Here is a 12,735-nt window from a genome sequence, read left to right as displayed (position 1 = left end):
TCCTACACAGAACAGACCTGTGTCCCCACGGGTAAAATTAGTGTTCCTCCCCACTCCCCAGACACAAAACATTAAAACAAGCAAAAGTGAAGAAATACAGCACAATATTATGCTTCTCAATAGGGCAGGCCAGTAGATGAAGTGCTTAAGTCCCACACTGAAGTTCTGGGAGTCAATATGTGACACAAAATAAAAACTAGATAAAGTGCAGGTCAAGAGACTCTATTCACTGTTTAAACAAATGACATCATCTGATGTTAACTAGAAATATTGACTAAACTACTGAAAAATCCTCTTCCAACTTTTTCCAGCATTAAATGCTGTTCTACTTCTGGTTTTCTTCATCTGAAGCTTTCATTTATACACGTACCTAACATACTCAGTTCACTTACTGCTTCACTTCCTATATATGACTAGGTACAATTTTGCTCTGCTTTTAACCATTCATTTCAGACAGCACTTCTAATACCACACATTCAGCCAAAATTAAAAGCAGATTTATATTCAGGTCTATTTTTTAAGTGGCCAAATCAGTACAGTACCAATCAACTTTTAGAAAAGTGTTTCCCTTCAGTAGGGAAATAAATAAATAATAATAAAAAAATTCATTATCTAAAAAAAGTTTACCTGCTAACCACTTTAACTGCGAAACAGAAACCTCATATACTAAAATCAAGTTACAACACATTTAATTTCTTATTGTTTACACACAATTTAACTGAACATGCCAGTATTATTTCCCCTCAGTTTTCAGATTTATTCATCAGTACGGAAAAAGGCCTTCAACCATTATTCAGAAAAAAAATTCCTTTTCATGAGTTACTAAAATAAACAAATGCTGCTGAACTCTGGACTTGCCACCTTCGACACTCATAGGAAGAAACTACAACTTCACACCATGTTCAGGCAGAAAAATAGTCTCATGCAATCCACACTTATTTAATATTTCTCTCTTCATCTGTCTTCAGCTCTTTTCCTCACTATTATGTTGCCTCAACGGGCACCAACAGTGACTGCAGAAATACATCTGCTTTGATTAAGATTTATTTTAACCAGACTGTATTTTGACAGCCTATTTCATTTTGTATGGTTGATAGCTTTCAATTTCAATTGATTTCCATTTCAAACTGATAACCACTGCTCAAAAACATTGTACGAAAATATCAGTCTCGCTGGAATATACTGGAACTGCTTCTGCCACCTTAATGCAACACTAGGACCTAAAATAATTTTGTCAACTTAGGATTTTTAATCTTAACTAGCTGAACTATTCCACATACTGCTGGTTTACAACCAAATAAAATAGCATTCATTCATTAAATCTGACAGCATGTCCTTACACTACTTCAGCCTCCATCAGTGAGCTTTGCAAATGGGGCAGAAAGCATGGAAAAAAAATGACCAAAACAGTGGCCCACTTCATTCCCTAGCACCCTGTGCCTCCCACCTACCATTAAGCTACAAGATAAACATGCTACTGCTGTGCTCCAGAAAAATGAAAAACCACACACACACTGTACAGACAAGCCTTAAGTCAGTTTAACTGAGGATCAAAGAAGATAAAAATCAACCCTACTTGGGGATTTTGAGTTTGTGAATAAAGAGAACCTGTCACATGCTGACAATCTCCACCCACTGCTAGAAAATTAAAGAAAATACACCAAGAGAAGACATATTCTTCTTTTCCTTAGGTAGGTGGAAAAGAAAAGAGGAAATTAAGTGCATTAGGTGCTTGCTAGTGAAGACAAATACATCCTGACTACTCTGAACAAACTATATTTACAGCATCCTGATGGGAAGTGCAGAACTTGCATCTGCTTCACTTCCCATCCCTTCAGGTTAGTTACTGTGAAAGTAAGACTGTCAACTATACAGTATTTTAAAACTCATTCCTATTCAAAACAACCCAGTTGGTCTGTAACACCTTTATGGCCTAACACTTGCAAACTGAGACCTCAGATTTTGGTTGCTTTGTGTGTGTGTTGGTTTTTATTTTTAATTTGCAGAAACAAGTTAGGAGATGAAAAAGTGATAAAGTTGTGTCTAAGTTTATACAGAAAGCTTCATTTAATTTTAAACTTGAAAGTCTAATCTAAGATTGGAGTATGAACTTGGAAACACCAGCAGCAACCTTTACCAGATATTTTGTTTGGAGTCAGTAACCAACCATTCAGTAAATGCTGAAACGCCATGCATGTCCGTGGGAAGGCAGAGAAGGCTAGTGTGTAGTAACCGTTATGAAAGAAATTAATGCATTTTCATTCTTATACAGGTGAATAGTAATTTTGTATCACATAAAGCCAGGCCAGGAGTAAAGAGAACTCTCAACTTGCTGATGTACAAATAATACATTGTAAGCAATTCAGACAAAGAAACAAAACCATCTGACAGAATCGTGGAATTATCCATCAGGCCAACCCTGCATGCCTCCTATAAAAACTGAATGAATGAGGAGGAAGTGGGAAAGGGTGGAGCTGGCAGTCACATTTAAACAAATGGAACAGCATTTTGTAATCACATTCAACTGGAGAAATTCAATCCAAGTTTAAATTACAAGATCAATTACTGCTCTTAAAGACTTATATTGGACCTTTCCTTATATAAGATGACAGATAGTATTGATCTTTGTTTTTGGTAATAAATCAAGAGTTCAACTCTGTAGAAGCAGATGGTGTGACTACAAAGAAAGGGTACTTTCAAAATAAAACAGCAGCACTGAAAGGATACAATTACCTATCAACATATGGTCAAATTAAATGACTTAACTGAGAATGGTAAAAACTGATGCTGTATAAAATATGTAAGAGATGAATGAAAGGGAAAAAGGCTTCTAATTATTTTAATCAGCCAACTTTGTATTATTTTCATGGAAAAGTCACACACCGAAGATAAAATTACAAAGAAAAAGGTTAAGTATATGAAGGTGTGAACTTCTGAATCAATTTTTTAAATGTATTTTATTTATTAGATGTTTCTGTATTAAAGAATCTTCCAAGAGAAGAACATTTAACTACAGAGCTATGCCCTGGTCCTGCAAAAACTTCAATGTCTCCTTTGTCTGAATAAAGTAAGCAGCCTTGACAACCAAAACTAAATCGGGGCCTCTGCAATCTTCCCCTAGCAAGTACTCCTTGTCAGAAATCTAACATCCTCTTTCATGAAAGTTAACTATCATCCTTGCACATGACATGCAAGACAATATTCTGACTGCAAAAATCCACTCAGAATTGTAAATGTGGTAGCAATTATTTAGAATGAAACAGGTGATTATTCATAAATAATTACCCCACTTTCTAAAAAATATTTATAAAAAACAAATCGCTTTTTGGCTTTTTCCTCAGCTCTCTGAGGAACTTAGCTGGGTCTAACAGAAGAAGCAGTCTGATCTTTCAAAGAGAAAAGCAGAAGAGCAGAATTCTGTATCTCACCAGCTTGCCACACAATACTGAAGAAGTAACTTTGCTTTTATGTGCTTCTGTGTCCCTCCTTATCCTTTATCAAATCTGCCTAATCCTATTTCTAGCTCGTTAGGGAAGTCTACAAGTTTAAGACAATTCAAACACTGTCTTCACAAAACAAGGCCTTAATGTTTACAAACTTCCACAGAAAGTCAAAGAATAAAGGATTACTAGGAAGCCTGTCAAGGTTAGAGAGATTAATTTAAAAGAAATTCTGTAACATTACATTATAGGAGGACTTCTTACAACTGCAATGGCTCCTGAAATCTGGGAAGTACCTGCAATAGTGCATAAACTAACTCTCTGACAGTGAAGTTATGAGAACCCAAATTCAGATGGGTTTTCAGATTAACTTTCTGACCTGTATCTTGAACACATCTTCCACCCTGTACCTCAAAACCCAAAATTATCGATTAAACTCACTGTAACTTCAGAAACAATGTATTTCTAGATACCGATGGAAGCAATTGAAGCCTTTGAAGCAATTGCATTTTGGGGAGAGCAAGGTACCTGCTCGAGGGCTATTTTCTGTTCTAATACAAGCCTTGCAAGTGCTTTATGTAAACCTGCAGACTTTCTGCAGTTAAATCCAAAGGTTGTGTTTAGAGTACTTACTAATTACATGAATGCTATATAACATTATCTGATCTTATATTTCACACAATATAAACACAGAACTGGTCTGCCTCTAGTACAAAATTCTATTACCAGCACTGCAGGAATCCCGATTAACCTAATGGATAGATAAGTATAATAAAACATAACTGCAGGTTTACAGTTTCTTTTTTCAACTGCTTCCTCTCTCCAAACATAACCTAATTAAAAACAACTTTATTTTAAATTGGTTGAGCAGCAAAGCACTTAGACATTATTTATAGAAACAGCTTCTCTGCTAAGTTTAGAAGGAATTATAATTAATTTTAAATCCATGTTTCAAGACTGCCTAAGTTTAAAAAAAGACCAAACACGTGTGCAGTACTTTGGCTATGTTTGTGTATGAAATGAAAAACCTTATTTTTTTTTCAGTAGAAAGCAATGCAATACAAAATTATGACATGGCATACGAATTATTTTATGGCACAGATAGCATTTTTGTTAGCTTTTATTTTTTAAAAAAATATGTTTATGGCTCTTCTGAGAAAGACTACGGCGCTACCGGAGACTGGAAAAGTCTCCCCAACAGGTAGTTAAACCACAACCGGAATAGCTCACTCTTCCTGGCAGCTTGCAGTATCGCTATGAAAACTTGCAAAAAAAAACCTAACTCGGCTCGAGCAGAGCACCTTTTTCCAGGAGCTGACCCCAGTTATTACCGGAATGCCACCTCCAAGTGAAAGGGAGCTTCACGTCCCTGCTGCCGCGGCTCGCCTTTCACCCACGGCACAAGGCCGGGCCGCCCCCTCCGCCGAGCAGCCTCCGGGCCGGGGCGGCGGATCTGCCCGCAGCGGGACTCCCGTCCCCGGGCACTCTCCCGGCGGAGCAGCCTTCTTGCTGGAGCGGAACCGGGAAAAGATGGGGGGGGGGGGGGGGCGGGGGCAAAACTTCTGCAGGACTTCCACGGGAGTTTGACACACGCTTTGCACCGAGCGGACGCGGGGGCCCGGCGCCGCGATCTCCGCTCCCGGGCGGCCCGCGGGGGGGTGAGGGGGAGAGCGGCCGGGCGTGGCGGGGCCCGGCGGGGCGGCAGCTACTCACTGGTTGGTGGGGGGCGCGTTGAGCGGGATGGCCACCTCCTCCTCTTCGTACTCCGGCCCGTCCAGCGAGTCGCCTTCGTCCACAGTCCCCAGCCCCCCGGCCAAGGGGGGCGGCGGCGGCAGCGGGGGGAAGGCGGCGGTGCCGGGATCGGTCGCCCGGGCCGCCTCCGGTCCCTGCCCCGAGCCGGCCGCTGTGGCGGCGCCGCCGACCGCTGGAGGGACAGGCCCCGCGCCAGGCTCCAGGAGCCCCAGCCCCAAGCACAAAGCCGGGCCAGCCGGGGGGCCAGCGCCCGGGCTGCTGCCGCCGCCGGAGCCGGCCGGGAAGGGGGCCTGCGGCCCCAGCCCCCTGCTTCGGCACACGGCAGGATAGTGTCCCGGCTCCGCGCCACCGGCGGCTGCCGCCGTCCCGGCTGAGGTAACCGAGCCGCCCTCCTCACCCCCGGCCTCGGCCGCCATCATGTTGAGCCTTACACCCCCCCCCCACCCCCGGTCCGGCCCCCCTCCACCGGCCGCTGCACGCCGGGGAGGTGGCGACAAAGGGGCCCTGCCCCCCCCCCCCCCGCCCCGCCCCGGCGGGGAGCGGAGCCGGGACGAGGGCAAAACTTCCCCGGCAGAGACGGGCTGCGAACAATACCCGGCTGGGCGGGGGCTGAGCGCGCAGGGCAGCTCCGCAGGGCCCCGGCGCGGTGCCTCGGCCCCCGGCGGCCGCCAGGGGAGCGGCTGCCGCGGCCCCGCGCTCTCACCCCGCCTCCCGCCGGCCAGCCAGAGAGCGCGCGGGAGCGAGACGGGCCGCGCCGCACCGCGCTTGCGCGCCGCGCCCCCCCTCACACTCGCACCCAAACACACAGGCGCACGCGTGTGGGTAGCGGGGGGGGGGGCGTGTAAAGAGGGAACACCCCCCCCCGCCGTCTGAGGGAAAAATAAAAATGGCCAAATCACTTCTTTGGGTGGGCGGCACGTGCTGTGCGAGCGGCCTGGCTGTGAGCCCCGCCGTTAGAGGTGGGGGGTAGGTTTTGTCGGTGCTGCCGCGGTGGTTGAGCCGGTGGCGTGCCCCTGGCGCAGGTGGAGCCCTCCTGGAGGCAGGCGTTCCGTACTGCCCTGGCGGGGTTCGCTCGGGGGCAGCTGCGGGCCGCGATCTGGCCGTCGGGTCTCGCAGCCGCGGCGCAAGTCCCGCGGCCCCACCACCCCGGCCTAGGGGCAGAAACCCGCGGGCTGTGGAAAGAGCCACCGCCTTTGGCCTGGCTGCCTTCATACGCGGTGGCCAAGCTGCAAACGGGTTGGTTTTCTGAGAGAAATTGACTTAAGAGGGACCCTTTCCTTTGCATGTTAGTGTAAAGACCTGATATTCTCACACTAAGAATTAAAAAAAAATACATCCTAGAGTCTAAAAGATATTATTTTGTGAGAGTTGTGACTGCATTGCTACTAAAAAGGTATTTACTCTGCACTTTTCTGAAATTGTACTTTTTTTTTTTCTCTTGTTACTCAAGCCTCCAGACTCTCACACCCCCAAGCCTATCTTCGTCATTAATAATTCTGCTAACTTAAGTGGGTTTGCTTGGCATACCAGGTTCACCTCGAATGTAAGTAGCTCTATGATCAAGACGATGTTGTGTGACAAACATTACCAGGCAATATAACATGTAGATATCTTTTGATTTTATTCCCCACCTCCCAGTGTTAAAAGAGCTGACAAATAGCAGCACGTTGACACTTGTATGTCTCTCGAGAGTTCTCAGAAGGCATCTAAACATTCAGGTTTTCAAAGCTTTGCATTACCCAAAAGTATTAAGTGAATTTTTCCTGAGGCCACTAAAACAAACTACTACTCCCACTTTCACAGCTCTTCAGCCAACCTCTTTTTATCTGTTGAAATGAAGTTTCATATCTTGCCTTCTAAAGGCAAAATTTACTTCTAGTTACACCGCTAAGATGAGTGGAATTATGCTAGGTTTGAACTCAGCGTCAGTGAAAAGAGAACCTGGCTCCGGCCCTCCGTTTACAACGTTGTAATGCGTTCATACTGTGCCATTTTTCTGGTTTAAGAAATTGCAGTTTCAACAGCAGTTTCTTAGAACTTTGTTTTTGCATTACTGTGTGTCAGTATTACAATTTCAAATAACATTGTAGCCTGCTGTCTCTGTGGGTTTCTATTTACTGCTGTTTGCTTTCCCTTACAGATTTCTAAATAAAATTATTTTAGCACAGCCTTGTTGCTGTTATAGAAGTGATGTGCCTAAGTATAGAAATGCAGTGTAAATATTTATAAGATTCCCTTTCTGAGGCAGGCTTTTCTAATTGCCTTCCAGGGCAGGAGCATGTGTATGGGTGTGTGGGGACTGGAAGGACAGCTGTGCTAAGTGTTTCCTGCAGGACGAGGTAATGTGGCTGCGGCACTCCTTCAGGAGATTTATTTTGAGGAGAGTAGTTTTAAATTTGGCAAGGATTCCGCAGAAAGAGAGCTTCTAGTAGGACCAGGTGAGTTCTTGCATCGCTGACCCTGACACACCATTTCTGTTCACTTTGCAGGCGAAAGTTTTCTGTTCCCGGTCACTTGGCGCTGCAGATAACGCACATCGCTCTGCATTTCCTCTTAAAGCTTGCAAGTTGACTCCCATTATACAAGCCTTCGTGGGGCTTTATTTACATGAATATATTTGGACGAAGGAACAAGTGTAACTATTTTTCTTGATGCTTTTCGTGCATTTGCAAATATGTCTCTTTCTGCAGTCCCTGGTATAAATGATGGGATAGTTAGTCCTTCATTCCTGCTTCATGGATGGTGTCAGGCTAGATTCTCCAAGAAGTCTATTTGCATATTTCCTAGATTCAGTTTGTAAGATGGTGAATCAGGGAATATCCATGTTTTTCTATTGGGTCTGATATCCCTTACCCTTGGTCCAGTATTGAAATGTCAGAGCACAGGTAGATTATTATTTTTCTGACCTAATTTAAAGACCAATCTGTAGAAAGGCCAAAACTGAGTCTGACACATAGAAGTACATCATTGCACATTTGTTAGTGCTTCCATTAGAACTACCTGTTTATTTGTTGATTTATGGCAAAGAAAATTCTCAGTACAGGATTCTGTCTGTGGAGAACTAACAGTCTGCCTGTGCTTGTAGACAAAACTGAGTGTTCTCAGGCGCTTGAAAACCATTGCCTGCAGAGCCCAGGGCATAGCAACCTTTCCAGCTGCATCTCCCAGCAGACCACCAGCTCGGTGCCGCTCAGAAGTGGAGGTACGTACAGCAGGCACCCATCCCAGCTGGGACTCTGCGTGCATCCACCCTGCCGTGGGAAACAGGAGAGCTCCTGTCTGGAGTCGCACCCAGCCCATGCACAGGGATGCTTGGTTCTCTAATGTAGAGTAGTCACAGCCAAAATTGCCATTACTTTATTAATAGTGACAGGTGACCTTCACAGAGCTAGTTCATACCGCAAAGACTGTGGGATGCAAAGCTGTGGGATGCAAAGCTGGGTCTTGCAGTGTAGCATGAATTAGAGCAGCATTCAGGCCTTTGAGCTACTTTGCTAAATCAGAGACCCTGGTGTATGTAGGATACTTGTGCCATACCACTTATACACAGCTGGGACTAATACAATAGTACATACCATAGGATTGGTGCAGTGAGATGTTACAGGCAGCTGAATGCATGATTAAGAACTTAAGAGTTTTCAGGCTGGGTTTGTCACTGATTTGTATGGCCTTGGGCAAGTCATTTGAACAAGGTTACACTTTCTCCATCAGTAAAGTAAGAAGCTATTTCACAGATGTGTCAGAGGAGTAATTAGTTTTTTTACAACATTTGAAAGCTGTTAAACATTAGTGCTTATTAGGATGAAAAGCCAGGTAAAGTGAATGACCCAGTGTTTCAGTTATTTATAGAGAAGGTGTTGCTTGGATCATAGATACAAACACCATGTAACCTTCACTTTCACTTCTTATTTCAGCATAAAACCTGCTTCTGTCCTCTACCTGAGTGCAAATTATTTCCACATTTCCAAATGTGTTATCATATCTCAGCAATAAATAACAATGGGAATTTTCAATCTTTCTGTCGCAGGATGGAGTGATAAGCAAGCAGCCTTCCTGTAATGAAGAACCTGGAATGCTCCAACTATTCCAGTTCTTCCCCTTGTACTCCCACAGCTGTATAATAAACAATTACAGAGTAAGTGCTGATTCTTCCTACCTGCATAGTTGTTATAACCCTATGGGAGGCCACACGTGGGGAGGTGGAAAGGTAGGCAGAGTCTGGGTAAGAACTTGAGTATCGTGTTTTTATTTCCTGTAACTTAAATTCTTCACTTCCATCATGTTTATATTTTATTTTTATGGAATAAAGCTGACTGTGCTCCCAGAATGATTATCGTAAGGTAATCATTGAATGGTCATCATCACTGTCTTCATATTTAATTTTAAGTCTTTGCTGTCAGTTCTCCAAAGTTCATGGTACAAATTAGAAACTTTCATTTGCATTGAATATTGTGTTTATATTGAATCTCTGAATAGATCATTAATGATAAGCTATATTTAAAATCTTTCCCTTCATTTTAAAAGATCAATAGTTTTCAGATGTTATTTTTGTTTAATGACTTCCTAATTATTATTGATTTTCAAGAACGTTTTTGTCACAAGAAATGATCTTTCTCAACCTCCAAACTCTTCCATAACCTTCTGTCCCTAGTCATTTTGTTCTCATGTAGTTTGATATGCTTTCAAATAAATGTTTAATCTGTAGATTAATTAAACCCAAATAAAAGATTATAATCCCCATACTAATAGAAATTGTATCCTACCTTAAGAGTCAGTATGTATACAACTTTAATAAAGAAATTACTGCTGAATCCTATAGAAGCACTACCTTTATTTTTGTCTCTTAAACAAATGCAAAAATACATGTGAACAACTACCTTGAGGTAATAATTTTTATTAGTATGTGATACTGTTCTCTTGGTTTCTTTTCTCGTCCTTCCGAAATGGTTTATAAAGCTTTTGTATAGTTCACTTTCTCTTTTCAGTTTTAGAACAGCACCATTACGTAGACGCATAGGTTTTCACTTGTCTCACTTCAGGCTGCATCTGGATGAGAAGTTGGGGTTTTTTTCTCCCCTCTAATTTTGCGTATTTCATGGGTTTGCTGGTGTAAATAGACATGTGGTATTTCAGTCCCTTTTCATGAGCCCTCAGTGCACTCAGCAAATCTTCCTTTCAGAAACAAATTGATGTTACAGTTCAATACTCAGCCTCAGCACAACACGTCTTAGAGTCTGTAGCCTTATGTTTATTAGAACATTGAGGTTCAAAATCTTTTCTTCTGGCAAATCTTGTTCCTTGCTGATCTGACTGTGGCCATACTTCAACCGAGTCATTCCAGTCATGAACACTGATGGAAATACTTTTCCTACCTTTATTATTTGTACATCATGACAGATGTGCTCAGAACCTATTCTGTTGCAGTTTTCTTGAGAACTGGAAAGCATTTGGAAAGTTTCTGTACCACATCATTTAAATGTTGTGCAGAGCTTACGAGTTTAAACAAAGAGTAATTGTTTTAACTTTTAAACAAATCTCTTTCTTTAAGTGTAATACACTGATGTCAGTATACGTTTTACCCTAATTATTGCCACATTACCAATGGCTTTTCAAAATACTGTGTATTTTGTACTGTATTTTTCAGTTTGATACATTTCTAGTTTTAGACCATTTGCTGTCTTCTTTTATTCGGTGTTTTGTACCATGCCAATGCAACCATACCGTATTCATCTGAATGAATATTTGTCTTAGGTTATATAGTATATCAGCAAGCGAATTACTCAGACACAACCATTTCAAGCAAGAGAACAGCGTTCAGTAGCACTCTGTGTGGAGGCATTGCACAGCCTCCTGGCCACACCTTGGCCTGTGCTAACAGGGAGTCAGAAGCTTTGTTTGCTGCTGCCCTTTGCCTGATAAGTCTGTGCGCAGGTTTTTTTTTCTTTCAGACCTTCTGCAGTGACAAAGCAGATGATAATGTTTTTTTCCACAAATCCTAACCAGGTGCTATGAAAATGCGCCTGTAAAGATTAATACCATTGAAAGTACACATAGCATAAGAGAGTGCAAAAAAATGAAATTGTGTATAGCAAAAACAATGGAGAACTGTACCAGAACACTCAAATTGTTCTACTTACTGTATTTTCCTGTGGCCAAATACTTTTCTATCATTCTGTCTGAGAAAATGCACGTTCACTGATGCACCTTGCTACAGCTTTTTATGGCATTGCAGGATTTTGGTTTTTAGAAAAGCCCCTGTGGTTTGACTTTTGGATCCATTTTACCTGCCAAGTTTAGGCTGATGTCCTAGGACTTCACCTAAACCTCCTGCAGTAAATGTTTTAAGAAAAGATCCAGGTAATAAAATTTTACTGGTTCTTGCATTCAGATTTTCTAGTTGTAATTGTTACATCTCAATAACTATCAGCTTGTATCTGGCAAAATATATTGACAAAACAGTATATTTCAGAGATCAGGCTTGTTATTTCAGGCATAGCACATTCACATCCAGGTGCACCTGTGCTGGCTTGTTCTTGGAGTGTTGTGCTGTGCAGTATGGTCTTACACAGCCCTGTGTCAGTACTAGGAATGGTCAGTGTTGTGTTTTCATTTATATGAAAACCTGAAAATTCAAGAGCTAGTCTAGAGACGGGATGACACTGATCAGTAAGCAGAAACTGCAGTTCATATATCTGGCATTGCCAAGGAATTGCCATCTATAAACTTTAGGTGTGTTATAGAAGAAAAAATGATAAAGAGGTAAGTTTCAGTCACAGAGGTGGTGGCATCTTATCTTAGCACACAGGGAGCAGGTGGGAGTTTGCTTTTCATATAGTACTGCACGGTGGTGGTAGCTGCCACGATGTGTTTTCTACCTGAAATAGAGCAGCAACTGCAAGGGCATAAGTGGACACGGGGCCCAGAAAATAGACCAGCCATGCAAATGGTGTATTTTTCCAAAGGAAATGTTGCAAGAGTTAAGTCATAATAACAAACCGGGGGAAAAAAAGGCACACACACAAAAAAAAGCACACCTAAGAACATTTATTTTATTTGCTTTCAAAAACTGCTTGTGATTTTTCCATACGTGATTTTTCATATATGTCTTTAGCAGTATCCTCTCTGACAGATCTGCTGTCTTTTTTAGTATGTAATAGTTAATTAAGCAGCATTAATTAAGCAGCACCAGGATTTTTCCTCTGGTGAGGAACAATTTTTCCAGTTCTGAGAGCTGGAGTTTATGTCCCTGAAAGGCCACAGCAAAACACCCCTTTAAGTTCAGTAGCATAGGAGCAAGTGCTACATGAATGCTCTGTCAGTCTGACTTAAAGACTGTGGCCCTTAAATCAAAATTCCCTATTATTGCCTATATTTAAATGCGAGAGAAACCTGTCTATTTCTATTTGTCTACATTTATAATTTACGTCTTCACACAAAACAAGTACAGATTCTCTCCTGAGCCTGTAAGTATTGAGTGGCTGCATTTATAGATATACTGAACAGTTACAAAATTTTTAAAGAAATGCTAAAAGTATCCTCATTT

The 12,735-nt window shown here is 42.3% G+C and overlaps 1 protein-coding gene and 1 long non-coding RNA gene across 2 annotated transcripts in view; one reads left to right on the top strand and one right to left on the bottom strand.

The window, feature by feature from the left end:
* The window catches only part of RASA1 (RAS p21 protein activator 1), a 65,139-nt gene extending 59,527 nt beyond the window's left edge, over window positions 1-5,612 (bottom strand). Inside the window, exon 1 of the mRNA XM_054809417.1 lies at window positions 5,154-5,612. Within this exon, the coding sequence (XP_054665392.1) occupies window positions 5,154-5,611 (458 nt within the window). The 5' untranslated portion in view covers window position 5,612. The remainder of the gene's footprint in view (window positions 1-5,153) is intronic.
* On the top strand, window positions 5,433-9,336 carry LOC129199251 (uncharacterized). The gene is made up of 5 exons (XR_008574635.1): window positions 5,433-5,567; window positions 6,643-6,735; window positions 7,462-7,531; window positions 7,682-7,827; window positions 9,220-9,336. It is a non-coding gene; the product is annotated as an uncharacterized LOC129199251 (long non-coding RNA).
* The last annotated feature ends 3,399 nt before the right edge of the window (window positions 9,337-12,735 follow it).

This window comes from Grus americana, chromosome Z, assembly GCF_028858705.1.
Source record: "Grus americana isolate bGruAme1 chromosome Z, bGruAme1.mat, whole genome shotgun sequence".
In the NCBI taxonomy this organism is placed as follows: Eukaryota; Metazoa; Chordata; class Aves; order Gruiformes; family Gruidae; genus Grus; species Grus americana.
Note: the sequence above shows the minus strand (reverse complement) of the source record. Positions and strands in the feature narration are given on the sequence as shown.